General features: G+C 35.6%; 1 protein-coding gene across 3 annotated transcripts in view; it reads left to right on the top strand.

Moving 5' to 3' along the window:
* The window catches only part of Tmem135 (transmembrane protein 135), a 234,834-nt gene extending 219,057 nt beyond the window's left edge, over positions 1-15,777 (top strand). For all 3 annotated transcript variants that reach the window (XM_070034818.1, XM_070034817.1, XM_070034816.1), the window contains 5 exons: positions 4,111-4,174; positions 5,395-5,471; positions 7,606-7,704; positions 8,706-8,773; positions 10,910-15,777. In XM_070034818.1, the coding sequence (XP_069890919.1) occupies positions 4,111-4,174; positions 5,395-5,471; positions 7,606-7,704; positions 8,706-8,773; positions 10,910-11,042 (441 nt within the window). In that variant the 3' untranslated portion in view covers positions 11,043-15,777. The remainder of the gene's footprint in view (positions 1-4,110; positions 4,175-5,394; positions 5,472-7,605; positions 7,705-8,705; positions 8,774-10,909) is intronic.
* Positions 15,778-16,108: the final 331 nt, after the last annotated feature.

The raw sequence follows: 16,108 nt of genomic DNA, 5'->3' as shown, positions 1-16,108 counted from the left end.
GTTTAATGGTACTTGCTACTGTATTAATCACCTTTCTGTGTTGTTTTATTAAAGGTCTGAAATTTATAGTCTCAATCTGAATGTGTTCACTAAAGTTGACCTATAAACATGTTTGTATTAATTACTATCACTTCATTTTCAAAGTTGGTTTCTTTTAAGTATGTATTGTTGTCTTCTTTTTCAAAAAAATTCAGTCCGTATCTTTAAAAAAAATTGGTGTGTTTACAATAGTACTAGGAGACTTTAATACTCCACTCTTACCAAAGGACAGGTCTACCAACCAGAGGATTGGAAAAGAAGCTTCTGAATTAAATGATGCCATGTTTCAAATGGACTTAATTGACATTTACAGAGTTTTCCACCCAACAACAACCCAGTACATATTCTTTTCAACAGCCCATGGACCTTTCTTCAAAATAGATCATATCATAGTTTATACAAGGAATTCAAACAAAATACAAGAGAATTGACACAATCCTTTGTATTCTATCCAAGCATAGTGGAGTCAAGCTAGTTCTCAATAACAAAGTGTACATTAGAAATTACTCAAATACATGGAAATTGAACAGCACAGCACACTTCGGAGCAACACCTGGGTCACAGAAGAAATTAAAGAAGAAATTAAAACATTCCTACAATTCAATGAAAGTGAATAAACACAAAAAAAAACCTGTGGGACATGGCAAAAGCAGCCCTGAGGGGCAAATGTATTGCTCTCAGTGCACACATCAAGAAAATACAGACCAAGTAAATAATCTCATGATTCAACTAAAACTGCTAGAAAAGTAAGAAAAAATTGAACCTAAAGTTAATAGATGGAGTGAGATAACCAAAATAAGAGCTGAAATTAATGAGATAGAGACTAAGAAAACTAAATAAAACAAAATGCTGTCCTTTTGAAAAGATCAATAAAATTGACAGACCTCTGGCAAGATTAACTAAAAGAAAAGAGAGGAGAACCAAATCAATAAGATCAGGGGTGCCACAGGAAAAATTAAAGTAAACATCCAAGACAGCCAAACAATTATAAAGAACTTTTTCCAGAATCTATACTCAGGAAGGAAAACCTAGCAGAAATGGATGGATGAATTTTTAGAGAAATACAAATTGCTCAAACTGAACCAAGAAGAAATAATTAAATAAGCCAATTACTTACAATGAGATAGAGGAAGCAATCAGGAATGTTCCAACAAGGAAAAGCCCAGGACCAGATGGATTCACTATAGAATTCTATAAGACCTTTAAAAAGAAACTAGTATCCATACTTCTTAAGCTGTCCCGAGAAAAAGAACCAGGAGTAGCAATCCGAAACTCATTCTATGAAGCCAATATCACATTGATCATCAAACCAGGCAAGGATCCAATAAAAAAAGAGAACTACAGACTATTCTCCTTGATGAACACAGATGCAAAGCTCCTCAATAAAATTTTAGCCAACAGAATCCAGAAACATATTTTAAAAAACCCATACATTATGATCAAGTAGGCTTCATCCCAGAGATGCAGGGCTGGTTTAACATATATAAATCAATTAATGTAATCCATCATATCAACAGATCCAAGGTCAAGAACCACAAGATTATCTCCATTGATGCAGAAAAGGCTTTTAATAAAATACAACAACCATTCATATTAAAAGCTAGGGAGAAAAGAGGAATAGAAGGAACATTCCTTAAAACAATAAAAGCCATACACAACCGACCAATAGCCAATATTATACTAAATGAGGAAAAACTACAACCAATTCCTGAAAATCAAAAACAAGGCAAGGATGCCCTCTCTCCACTCCTCTTCAATTTAGTTCTGGAATGCTTAGCCAGAGCAATAAGGCAAGAAAAGGACATTAAAGAGATCCGCATAGGGAAGGGTTCTCAGAAAGCTAAATATAGACCTCCCCTATGACTCAGCCATACCACTCCTAGGCATCTATCCTGAGCAACAGGAACCAGGATACAAGGACACATAGACCTCCATGGTCATTGCAGCACTGTTCACAATAGACAAGAAACAATCCAGATGCCCCACTACAGATGAATGGATCCAAAAATTGTGGTACCTATATGCGATGGAATATTTTGCAGTCACTAAAAAGGACAAAATAATGGCGTTTGCAGGGAAATGGATAGAACTAAAAAAAAATCATTTTTAGCAAGGTATGCCAAGAGCAAAGAGACAAATGGCACATGGTCTCCCTAATATGTGGATGTTAAGTCCAAAATACAAGGAGATATGACAAAGTAAACAGGACTTGAGAAACAAAGGACTTCCACTCAATTAGTCATATCATTTCTAAATGACTCCATTTTCTTGACCGTGTGTGTGTGTGTGTGTGTGTGTGTGTGTGTGTGTGTGTGTGTGTGTGTGTGTGTGTGTGTGTGTGTGTGTGTGTGTGTGTGTGTGTGTGTGTGTGTGTGTGTGTACACATCTGAAGGAAGCTAAGAAGAGGACACAGAATCAGATGGAGACAGGAAAATATACAACAGAGGGGCCCCCATCAGCTGCACTGGACATTGATGAAAATGAACTAAGCAACTTGGGCAGCTATGCGAAAGGAAAGAAATTGCGTATCATCTATTGTGGAAGAAATAAAATAGTTGAATTGTCAAAGCTCATAGAATTCACTTAGATCAGGATAACAATTTACCTTGTGAAGGTTAAAATGTGTTTGTGACTTTAAGTATCACTATCCTGCAATACTGTGAAACTTATGAAATTTATGTTATCACTTAATTTCAATAAATTATTTTTAAAAATTGGTATGTTGAGACTATTTACACTTGGTATACTTGTGATATGGCTGAGCTTATATCTCTTTGCTGTACATCTGTAGTTGTTTTATATTTGTTCCATTTTTTCCTTATTTCCCTTTTCCATCTAACTACTTCTAGAAGGATTGAATTTTTGATTAGCTTATTGTACAAGTGGTTTCATTGTGATATTTTCATATGTGAATAACATGTCCCTTGATCAAATTCATACCTTCTATTATTTCCTTTATCCCTTTTAATCCATCTTAAAATCATTTCAGCAGATTTTATTGTTCTATTTTTATCATGTATCTTTCTATTTCTGTCTATCTCTCTCTGTCTCTGGCGGTATTGATTGGGGTTTGAACTCAGGGCCTCTGATTTGGTAGGCTGGTATTATGTACTTGAGCTGGGCCTCTAGCCTGACTCAATGTATTCTTTGTCCCTCTAATAATGATTGTGAATGTTTTATGGCTCCATTTTATTTTACTATTAATACTTTTACTATTATTAATATTTTGAATATATGTTTTTAATTATCTCTAGGAAGTTGTACAACGGAACTGCCATTTAACAAAACAGTTTATAAATATAATATCTTGATCAATATCACCCCTTTTAACATTTTCACCCATCTCTCCCCTAAGCACTTTTTCCTTTATGCTTATTAATTTTGTAGGATATACATTGTATTCTTATCTGAATTTTCTCCCTCTTTTCCTCTTCATTCATCCATCTTCCCCTTGACATCCACTTCCTGGTGTTTTATTTTGCTGAATTTTTATTTTGGCATTCTAAGCAATTATAATATTTGTGGTCTCCCTTGAATCTACTGTATTTCAGATAATTTGTATACTTGCATACCACCCAAACTTAGGAGTTTTTAAGCTAAATCTAACTTCCACATATAAAGGAAAACATGGATCCTTTGTCTTTCTCAGCTTAACTTACTTCATTTAGCATAAAGTTTTTCAAGTCTTTCCATTCCTTTACAAATGCCACAATACCTTTATTTCTAATGGATGAGTAAAATTCCATTGTGTAAATATAGCACATTTTCTTCATCCATTTGTCCATTGAGGGGCATCTGGGCTGGTTCCATTTAACTTACTATTATAACACAAGTAGAATTAAGCAACTTCCTAACATAGTATAAGAACCTTATAATGCTATTTTTAGGTTCTCCAATCTTTTGTGCTATACCTTTATCATTTAGTCTGACTTTTGCAATTATGTATTCAGTCTGATTTTTAGAAGATCTCCAAGGTCAGCTAGTGAATCATTCATCAGAGGAGTTTTTGATCTTGTGCATTTTTTCTAGAAATAACGTAACAAAGGTCCTTTTATTTTCTTCTTATTACAGGGTACTAGTTGCTTCTTGCGCTGGATCAGAAACCTGGATGATGAACTGCATGCTATTGTAGCAGGTAAACCTATAAAGAAGAGTGATTATTATTGTATCAGTTGGTAGTAAGCATGAATCCGAAATAGCTTCCAAACTTAGCCGATTTGCATGTCTCTAGTCTCCCTAGGTTTCCCTTTCTCTCTGTACTAGAATCCCTATGGAGACACTCATGAGTTTCTTGGGGGCATCTTGATGTTTGGTGTTTTCAGTTAGCAATATAATGACTTGTTTCTGCCCTGCTCTTTTAGAGAATGTGTTACAAAGCAACATAAAAACTTAAAATATTTTATAAGAACATGAAGGCTTAAAAAACTTTTTGCTTGCAGTTCTTTCAAGCTTTTTATATTTTTAATCAAATAATAAATAAAATTTTAATTAAATAATTTTTGAAAGGAACTTAATCATTGTATAAAAAATAAAGGGCTGGGCATGGTGACTCATGCCTATAATACCAGCTACATGGGAAGTAGAGAATGGGAAGATTGAAACTCAAGGCCATCCTGAGCAAAAATTTACTAAGAACAATCCCCCTTCCCTCATCTCAACAAATATACCAGAAAGCAGGCGGGTGGGGGGCAGCGTCAGTGGTGAACAGTTGTAGTCCCCAGCTTTGTGTAAGGTATAGACAAGAGGAATAAGGCCTAAGACTGGTCTGAGTCAGAATTGTGAGAGATCCTATCTGAAAAATAACTAAAAAAGGACTGGGAGTATGATTCAAGTGGTAATGCACTTGCCTAGAGAGTATGAGGTGTTGAATTCAGACCCCATACCTACAAAAAAATGAAAATAGGCTATTTGTCAGATATTTATTAATAATAATCCTGATAATATTCCAGCCCACACCCCTTAGTTTTTCTATTTGTTGGAGGAAGGCAGTACCATGGAGAAAAGTGTCTTGAAAGTACTCACAGAGACTAGATGAATGAGCATTCCCTATCGAAATTGCTACTGATATCCTTTAAACACATCAAAAACAATATTTTACAAGTGTACTACTGTTTCAAAATTGAACTCTTTCTTGCTATATATACCTTATAACAGTATGTTCCTAACTATAAGGTTCAGTTTTTTAAACTTAAAAACCTGTAATAAGACTCATTTTGTATAGTATCAGCAGGTGTGTCAGTGTCCTTGATTGTGATATAACACAAATGACACTTTCAGTGAAGTGTCATTTCTGATGACTTACTAGTAAAGAAATACTTTTCAATCTGATCAGTTTTTCTTTATTTGTTGTTTCAGGATTTTTGGCAGGTATATCAATGATGTTTTATAAAAGCACAACAATTTCCATGTATTTAGCTTCCAAATTGGTGGAGGTAAGCAGAAAATGAACATTATATATGAGCAACTGCAAAGGGCATAAAGCTAACTGCTTTAGCAGTAAGTAGATAGCCCTATTACAAAGAAACTTCTAGTTCTTTTAAAAGTGTCTATCAAGTCGATTCCTCTATTTGGGAAGTATATATGTACAAATACATATGAGTAAAGACAGAATGGTGTAATTAACTCCCATGTACTCATCATACTTTTTTTTAATCAGTTATCAGCATCTGCTTGATCTCCTTTAATGTGTATGCCCCAACTTCCCAGACATTGTATTATTTCATTCATAAAAAGCTCAGGGTAAAGATTTGTTAAAAACAAATCAGCAACTCCATTAAAGTATAAACACGGTATTATTATTATACATTTTGTTAACTCAGTAATTTGAGCTGGGAACCCAGTGGCTCGCCTGTTATCATTGCAACTAGGAGACTGAAATTTAGAGGATTGGTAGATTGAATTCACCTCAGGCATTAAAGTTTATAAACTCCCATTTCCAGTTAACCAACAAAATGCCAGCTCGGAGGTGTGGATGAAATGGAGAAGGCCAGCACTTTATATTATTCTATAAGTTTTCATCTATTAGTAAAATGTGTTTGTACAACTTGTTCATCTTATAAGTGTGTTTGTGTAATCTTTGTATCATTCAAAGTCATAATCTATAATAATCTATAAGCTCTTTTTCCTTTCTCCATCTCCTTTCCTTTCTTTTTTTTTCTTTACTATTTATTTTCTAAACACCTATACCAGTAGTCCCACAGAATTTGCTACATTTTTGATTTGCTGAATGCATCTTTACTGGTGGTATTTATGGTAGTTGTTTAGCTTCTCTTTTTCCTGCAAACAGTTATCTGGAGGCTTAAGCAAATTCAATCTTCATTTTTGAATATGGATAGGTGGTAGAACTATTTCATATTAGGTGCCACAAAAATGTCTGGTTATGTCTCTTTTATGTGCTAAGATTGGTCAATGGGCTTAGATGTTGATAGAATGAGCATCAGCTCCTGCAGTACCTTTTCTTCATAGTTATAGGCATTATAACCACTTCACTCAGAGTTACAGAATGGTGATAATCTACTATTGTTTCTTCTGTATTGATTAGGTGCAGTGTGTCTGAAGAAAGCTTTCCCTTTCAACAAATACACTGAGAGTAAACACTGAGGAATTTTGATAGCAATTTGACAGAGCAGTACTTTGCCTTTTGAAACTCATAATGAGAATTTGGTTCAATTCTGTATTTTTTAAAAACCAGAATTCATTTAATTACATTAAAAATGTATTAATCTGGGCTGGGAAGGTGGCTCAGTGGTAGAGTGCTTGCCTTGCATGCATGAGGCCCTCCCTGGGTTCTATTCCTCAGTACCACATAAGCATAAAAAGCTGGAAGTGGTGCTTGTGGCTCAAGTGGTAGAGCACTAGCCTTGAGCTGAAGAGCTGAGGGACAGCACCCAGGCCCAGAGTTCAGGCCCCACAACTGGAAAAAATAAAGTATTAATCCATGAATGTTAAGTTAAAAACAAAAAGTGGTTCTTTACCGCAGATGAATTACAAAACATTACTCAAATGTAATCTTCTCTGCATTTGTCCTTGGTCCTTTGTCCCCCCAAAAGTGTACATATAAGATACATATATGATGCATATGTGTATATATTCGTATATGTATATATCACATATGTGTGTTTATATATACACTATATATATATACTTATACATGTATATACACATATATTTTATGGCCTTCATCAGTGCTATTCATTATGCCTTGTGTTTTATTTTTAAATCTTTTGCTCCTAACATCATATTCTACATATAATGACACCATTAGCATTTTCTGAATAAATGAATGGATAAGCAAGTCTAACAAGGAAGGGTGGACCTGAGCATTTATAAAAACATTAACAATAGCAATAGAAATGAAGGGCTTGATTTCCACAGGAAATTATTGCTGAAGCTGGAGTTTTGAATGAAGGGAAAGGAAAAGTATGACATAGTTAAGCTTTGAAGGAAGAATTAGAATTCACAAAGGTAGACTATATATGACTTGTAGGTATAGAACATTCAACTTCTGTATATTATTCATGCATTTTAAAGTTTTTATGCAACTTTCCCATTATGCTTATTTTGCAGACAATATATTTCAAAGGCATTGAAGCAGGGAAGGTTCCCTATTTCCCTCATGCTGATACTATTATCTATGCCATCTCAACAGCAATTTGTTTCCATGCAGTAAGTACAGCTGTTGAAATGATCATTTGAATTTCTATGTCTAGTTTACATTAAGCCATTTGGGGAGAGGGAGATTTCTGAGAATATCTTTGTTTGATACATTTTATGTTTCTTTGGTTTGTTGGTTTGGTTTTTTTCCCCTGCAAAGTAGTTTACATGTTTTAAATGATTAAACAAGTTAATTTAAAGGATTAGGCCCATTTTATGAACAAACTAATTTTTAGGTTTATTACAGTACAGTCTATAGGTAAATTGTCATTTAGTATTGTAGGTAGAGTGCCCAGTTTAATTATTCTTAAGGTAAAAAATACCATGGGCATGAATATTCCCTAACTGTGCTTAGGAGTGAGCATGGTGGTAATCTGGCTTTTTTTTTCTTTTGGTTGTGGCTCTTGAACTCTGGGCCTGGGCATTGTTCCTCAACAATTTAGCTCAAGGGGAGTGCTCTACCACTTGAGCCGCAGTGTCACTTCTGGTTTTCTGGTGATTAATTGGAAATAAGAGTCTCAAGGACTACTTTTCTGCCCAGGCTGGCTTTGAACTGTGATCCTCTGATCTCAGCCTCCTAAGTGGCTAGGATTACTGGCGTAAGCCACCAGTGCCCAGTGGAAAACTGGCTTAACAGAAGCTTTGTTTAATCTCTTTTAACTCTGTAATCATCATTATTGATATTAATAGTTTAAAGGCTACTAAGGTTTTCCAAAGAGCTTTTATTTCTTCTTTCTCATAGAGATGTTGTCACCAAGTCAGAGAAATGACAACTGTCTCTTGATAATAATGATTGATCATGCAATTATTATTTCCAAAATAGCATTTCTACTTAGAAGCATATTTACAAATATTCTCAATATTGATAAACATAAATGCGTGCTTTTGTTATTGTTATTACTAATGTTTTGAAATACAGTGAGCCACAAAGATAGAGAGAAAAGTCCCTATTGCCTCAGATTGCAGATAATGTTTGTATTTACTAAAAGAAATCTCAACTTGTATAATCTTAGGCTGTCATGGAAGTTCAGAACTTGCGACCATCTTACTGGAAGTTCCTCCTTAGGCTCACCAAGGGCAGGTAGGTGACAAGAGTTTTAAGGGCTTATAACAAAAGAGCAACTTCTAGAGAATCATTGTGAGTCTCTGTCTTCTTGAGAGAACATTTTTCCAGTGGTAGAGGTTATTTATATGCAAGTCAAATATGACTAACTTAATAATCAAATAAATAGCTAATTGTTTTGACTATTCTTCCTTTATAGTATTTTTGTTCTTTTAAGTATTTTATGTGAATATCATGTTCATTTTCTAACTGCTAATTAGTTACTAAATAAACATAGAAGCCTATATCATTTTGAATCTTTGATTTCTTTTTTATGGTTAAAAAAATTGATTTGGACTAGCAATGTAGTTTAGTGGAGAGTGATGTGTCAAATGTACAAAATCTTTGGTTAGACCCCCAGCACAAGGAGATAAGTGTGTACACACATGTATTAAAGTGATTCATTGTAATGGCTAGTCTCTACATAATTACTTGATTTCAGTTTTGTAAAAATAGCTATTTTCTTCTGTCCAGTGCTTTATGTGCACTTTCCTCTGCCTTTTCTGTTAAATCCTTTCCTTCTTCTTTTGTTTCTTAACTGAATTCTTTGGGAAACGGTTTGACCTAATAAGAAAAACCTGGGCTTTGGAGTTAGACAAACCTAGCTGACTTCAACTCGTAGTACCGTCAATCATTTTACTTTGGGAATCTGATTTACTCTCATGAGTATAGTTTTCCTTTTCTCTATGCAGAATCTGATTTGTGTGTGATCTAGTGTGTTTTGTGTAGCTGTAAGAAAACACCTGACAGGAATAGGCTTATAGAAGAGATTTGCTTGGCTTCCAGTTCTTGTAGCTGAAAGTTCTAATGGTGTGTGGCTGGTATATTGGCCTAATGTGGGCAATCTAAGTCAGCAAGGGAACTGGCTATATGCAGAAGAGGCAAAACTTTCCTTATAACATTCTGTTCCCATAGGAACTAATCCACTCCTGCAGAGCCAGACCACTCCATTTGGCTCCACCACTCGCCACTGCTACAGTGCAACTAAGTCTAATACATGGAGCACTGAGCTACAAATCACAGACAAATGGTGGTTTGTAGTAATGCTTGGCACTTAGTAGGAACTCACTGAATCACAGTGCTAGCACTCTTATTACTCACAGTAATAGCAAATGCTTACATAGTAACAGGTTCCAAGTATGGTTTAAGAACTATACATACCGTTTTTTTATATTTAATTCCTAACATAGTTTCATGAGTTAGGTACTTTTTTAAACCAGTTTCACATGTGAAGAAACATTCAAGAGAGGTTAGATAGCAAGCCAGAGTCACACAGCTAGAAAGTAAAGCAGCTTGCAGTGTTAGTCAGATAATGTAACTTCAGAACTCTTCCTCATACCATGACACTGTGTTTTTGATGTTATTATCCTTTTTTTGTCATTTAGATTTCTTTACATTAATGAATGTTTCAATTATATTGGAAGGGAGTTTTCTTTAGGAAAACAACAAAAAGTACCATTTGGGGTTCTTACGATACTGATTCTGATCACTGATTCTAAACTTACTTTTATTATACCACCTCTGTTAGGAAGGAATGCTCATGAGTAGGCAGGTCCATTCACACGAAAGGCTATCTTGTGCTTTGGGTAAACATGTCTTTAAATTTTTTTCCTCTCTTACATTAGAGGATTAGATAATAGGAAGGTCAGTTTCAATTCTGTATATATTAGAAATTTGAGAGCCAATATATTGTTTCCTTATTAGTCATTGCATTTTTAATAAGAGTATTTTTTTGATTGTGAGGTATTATTATTTCAGTTATGGGAGAAATTATATTTAATGCTTCTGCTTCATTGGTAATGTCAATTCATTTATTCTTAGTTAACTCATTCAGTCTTTACTTTCCTATGCTTTCCATCAGAAAAATTTCTGTTTGAAGTGTTTGAAATGATGATTGAATTCTGTGGTTTCAGGTCTGGAAATAATCATTTTAAGTAAAATATTAGATGATGAATCTTAGAATATCCTTCTTACTTATGAATCTGCCCTTAAGTTTAGGCCTTACATGTCAGCCTTTTCTGTTTTCCCATTTCATGAAAACTGAGGCAAGGAAAGTGAATCATTTTATTTTGTAAACTTTGTTAAATATTTCTTAATGTGTCCTCTGTCTTACAGATTTGCTCTCATGAACCGAAAAGCCCTTGATGTCTTTGGTACTGGTGCATCTAAAGAATTTCACGATTTCATCCCCAGATTGGACCCTAGATATACAGTTGTAACACCAGAGTTGCCCATAGAGTTTTCTTGAAGATGACTGTGACTTATTATTAATGTGGCTATGTGTTTCCTCACTTATCCTGAAGAGTTAATTATGTTGAACACAGCGAAGGAGCATGAGCTCGAACTTCAGTGTTATTTCAATGAGAGATACTTTTTTTCCCTTCTTATCAATCAGAAATACAGAAAGCTTTTTAGAAAGGTGTTGCTTAATAATTAAGCTTTCTCTGTAGCCAGAATCGAATTCTGGATCACTGTAGTGGTTGACGTTATGATATATTATTGATTAAATTATGTCTACAAACAATATTGAATAGTCTATGTAGAAATATAATAACAAGAGTAAAATTACTTTAAAAGCTGTATTTAGTTCATTCCAATATATTCTTGGTTAAAACTAAGAATATTTCTACCTTGTAGGATTTACAAAGGATCACGGGTACATGAATTTGGTCTGTGTTTTTGTTTTAATGTTTGAATTGGTAGTAACTTTTGAATCAGTAGCAGTGAAGTGTTAAAAGATTTGAAGGAACTCTCCATAGACAGTGCTGCTTGAGTAGAGAGGACGTGGACAAAGTGGCCATTCTTTATTTCAGGGATACTAAAATGGGTCTTGTGCCATTTGGTTCAATGTTGGAGTGATGTCTGCACTAGGTTTTCAATGGACAACACCATTTCTCTCCATGACTAGTAGGGCTGTTTGGCAGCTCAAGGAATGGACGTATTAGTGGCAGGTTAGAAGCAAACAGAAATTGACACATATGATATAGTTGAAATCTTTTTTACAGTAGTATTAAACTTGAGTATTTAAAGACAAATATTTAAACACAAATCTTTTAAACCTCCTATAGGTATAGTGTATTTGTTTTCACTTACAAGGACTAAATTCTCCATAGTATAGTTTTTGTGTCATGGTTGGCTTCAAAGGGATCAAAACGGAAGGAAGGTTTTGGCAAGTTTGCCGGCTTGTACCATCCCAACTGTTTCTCTTTCTCTTCAGTGATGAATGTTTTACAGCTGAGCATAAGAATCCAGTGGTTATTTGCCGTTGGTCTCATCACATATTGGCCTTATGCTCTCACCGGGTGACATCTTTGTCATCCTTCCACTCTGGAATATATCCTCTGCTGATTAGGAAACTAGTTCAGGACAGCTGGTTGAAATACGATCACAAATTCTTCAGGGAAAAGTTGCACATTTCTAAGTTAATAAAAGGCTTAAGTGATATGATGTCCTCAGTTAATGAAACATATAGGAACGATGATACTTTAAATATTGTTTTGTTGCTAAAAGGTTTGTAGGCCATTGCCAATCGTGTAGTAGAACTTCATTGAACCCCTTATTCACTTTGAGCCTGCTTTGTATACTTCTGTTTGTAGGCAATCCTATTCTTGCTTGTTACCACAAATTGGAATCCAACAAAAAGACAAATTTCATCCAGTGCCATGGTAACAGAGCCACTTTTGTTTGTTCAAAATGTTGCATTGTGATTAATTTAACTTTTTAGACTGGACTTGTCTCCTTAGCAATACTCTTAAAAGGATCATTTTGGTTTCAGTCTTGGATGTTGATTAATAAATGTAATTTAAAGTTTTATTCACTGGGATCAAAATGCTGATTAGTACTGTGTTTACTTTTAAAAATGAAGTATTAAAGCACCGAGAAAGCAAGGCTACCTACACCTCATTTTCTCTACTTAGAATTTGTGTTTTTAACAGTCTTCTTGTCTAACGATACACTTGAATCCATAGTTATATTTTCATTGACATTGGACAAACTGTGATATTGAAAGAAATTCTCTTGAAATATGCTGAAATTCTTTGGTAAACTTTTGCTGGTCAAAAAGGTGCAATTTTATGAGATATATTTTTCAACAAATTGAAGTCATGTTTTTATTTTACATAAAATATAAAACAAAATGACCATTACAAAGCAAAAAAAAGCCAGATGTATAAATGGGCAAATTTTCAATGGTCAGTCAAGAGTTATATTTTCACTGACGTAGGACAACTGATATTGAAAGATATATTCATAGGCCCTCATAGGAATGACTATAAGCTGTACTTACTCGATCAGATAGAAAGAGACTGCTTATTCTGAAGACAATCAAAATGAATGGTTTTCTACCTCTAATTAATCAAGTATTGACTGACCTCTTCTTGGCATGGTAACTACAGTTAAATCCCACCAGACTTCCCCTTTCCAAAACATGTTTTTTGTTAGTTCATTTAAATTCTGAAGCAGTCATGTCTGTGGTGTTTCCATCAGAACTAATTATAATATGCCCCCTTAACTTTCAAACAGGTTTATTAGAACGAAAAAGAGTAGATTTGGAGAAACGGTATTAGGCTCATCTCATCTCTGTTTTCTGTGTTAATAAAGGTTGATGATGCAAGATAATAAACTATCCTTTTAAATCTTCCCATTTTTTAAATCAGAGTTTCTATGTTCATTGTGTTGCTTATCTTTGGTTCTGTTGTCTTTTTTTTTTTTTTTTGGTTCTTGATATATAAATGTAATTATCACTCATTGGATACTTAAGTCTTATCTTCATTTGTTGTTTAGTCCGTTGTTACTTAATTTCCATTTATCTTTGTATTCCTTGCATTCTGAATTTATAATTCCTTTCTATCTAGAAAGAAAATGCCTTTTGTAATGGAACCCATGTGAGCACTTTTCATGTAGAATATCATTGTGCTCGAGTGTACACTCACTTGAAGACTGTGTCTAGACTATTCTTTAATTTAGTTGCTAATGCTCACCACAAAGGAGTTCCTGCCTGTCCTTATTGCTCTCACTAACTGTTTGCCAAGGTATAGGCAATGAAATGGATGTTCCTAATTCTCAAAGACCCTTATCTACTTAAGTAGTCTTTGGCTGGTGTCTCCATAAGTGCTGGCTAAGTGGCCTGAGGAGAGTTGTCCCTGGAGCAGGGAATTCTCATTCCTATTGAAGCAGAGTCGCTATCAGCCTTGGCCAAGATTGTATGAATTTTGCTCATCATTAATTTTTGTTGGTTTACAAAGAAGTCATTTGTGCAGTCATGTAGTTGCTCTGTGCTTCCACATAGGTTGAGTATTGCTTTCTGAATTGTAAGGAATCTGATACACTTTATCCCCCCTAACACTTTGATCTGTCACTTTTTACTGCCTTAGCATTCATTTTCATTTTACAGAAAATGAATAACCAAGGGAACAACAGGAAGAATAAATGAAGAGGGTGCTGGGGATTGAAAGTGGCCTCTACCTGGCCCTGCCCTTTGGTGTGTTTTGTCTGTCTGTCTGGTCTGCCTGCCTGCCTTATCTGTCTCTCCCTCCCTTCTTCCCTCCTTCCTTGTCTTTTTTTTTTTTCCGTTAATTGTGTCCAAGTGTACAGGCTTGGTACATGCTAGGCAGTACTGTGCCAGTGAGCTGCGTCTCCAGTGTGGCCAGCCTTGGATCTTCATTCCTGACCAAGTGTCACCCTTTCACCTTTCTGTCCTCTTCTGCTACCATGTGCTCTTTGGCTCAAGGGCTCTCATGCAATCTTTGATGCCCACTGGTCAGGGTAAGGGCCTTGGGGGATCATGACAGTGGATTGAGTGTTGACAGGGGCAGTGGCTATTAAGGCAGTTGTGCATCTCTTAGGGAAGATGGTCTAGAGGTATGGGAGGCTCCCACTTGCTCACTTTGTTTATCAGCAAAATGAATCTCTGCTACTCTCAGTGCTAATTCTACAGCATTTGTGCCTTTCATTTCCACAGAAGGGAATTCTCCACCTACAGCAGCCAACGCAAACTTAATCTGGACCAGTGTATCCAATGGGCTAACAGTGGTCAGTGAGCACGGTAATGTGCCCTGTGCTGTAGACACAGAGCTCCTGGCTACTTTTTTAATACCTGTCCTGAGGCAGCATCTCCCATAAGGCCCAAGCTATTTGATAAGCTGTATATTCATTTTTACTTCTTTAAATTGTACTGTCCATTTTAAGAGCAACTCCTCCCTCCTCCATCTCAGTGGTGTGTCAGCCTTTGTGTGGGGAGTGGTGGCAGGAGGGGGTGATCTCAGCAGCTGTCTGGGGAAGGCCTGCTAACTTTATGGAGTGGAGTGTGTGGGTCAGAGAGCTGTCCTTAGCTGTTCCTCCAAAAGTCTGGAAAGTATTATCCTTACAAATGATTTTGTAAATACCCCAGGAAATTGGCTCCTACTGTTGCCCCAGTACTTACTGAAGCCAGTTTGGCTTTAGGTCTTTAGACAAATGATTTGTCATCTGTTTCGGTTTTTTGTTTCTTGACAGAACTGGGATTTTTGGTTGTATCCCACTTCAAACCTGCCAAGTCCAAAACCAGATACACAGGGCAGACACACGCTTCCCTTCTCAGTCAGTTCCACAGAGAAAACTCACAGGCAGTTTGCCCAGAAGTATTTTGTGCCTGGTCTTTGAGTACTATGTTTGATTTAATTTTTTTCCTATGGGAAAAATCTAGAGAGAAGTAAATGTCTATCATGATCACGTGGGTCCAAGAAAATCTCAGCTTTAGGGGAAAGAGAAGGAAAATAACTATAGGAGATGAGCTGATACCTGATAGATTGTTTATATCACATTCACTGAATGTACTGCAATGGAGGTATTGTTAGTTCTGTTTACCACTCAAGGATTTGGGAATCAATTTGGTAATTTCTCCAAGGTAACAATTCTAGAATTCACTCAGATCTTGAGTTAAAAGTTTAAGTTGAACTAGCATCTTTGTCTTCTCTTAAAATGAATCAGATAGTATTGAAATAAAATCCTTGCCTCTAAAAGTGTTTTTGGTATTTATTTCTAGTCTAGCTAGAAAAACAAGTAAGTTTTACTTTGTCACCGGAAACAACTTAAAAACCTGTAAACACACATGCACACACACATGTACTCACGTGCTAGAGCGCGCGTGCGTGCGCGCACACACACACAGAGACCAAAATGGGAAAAGTGCATAGAGTACAACTAAAGAGAGAGCTGAACTGATAAAATGACTGGAAATCTAAAGAATAAGCGGAGTACTCTGTGTGCATGAGCACCTTTCCAGAGCTGGATATCAAGAGCAATTTCTGAGTTCATATGAAGCAGTGAATAGTTTGT

The sequence above is a fragment of the Dipodomys merriami genome, unplaced genomic scaffold (genome assembly GCF_024711535.1).
Source record: "Dipodomys merriami isolate MVZ:Mamm:240054 unplaced genomic scaffold, mDipMer1.0.p SCAF_25, whole genome shotgun sequence".
In the NCBI taxonomy this organism is placed as follows: Eukaryota; Metazoa; Chordata; class Mammalia; order Rodentia; family Heteromyidae; genus Dipodomys; species Dipodomys merriami.
The sequence above is the reverse complement of the archived record's forward strand: the minus strand, read 5'-3'. Positions and strand labels throughout refer to the sequence as shown.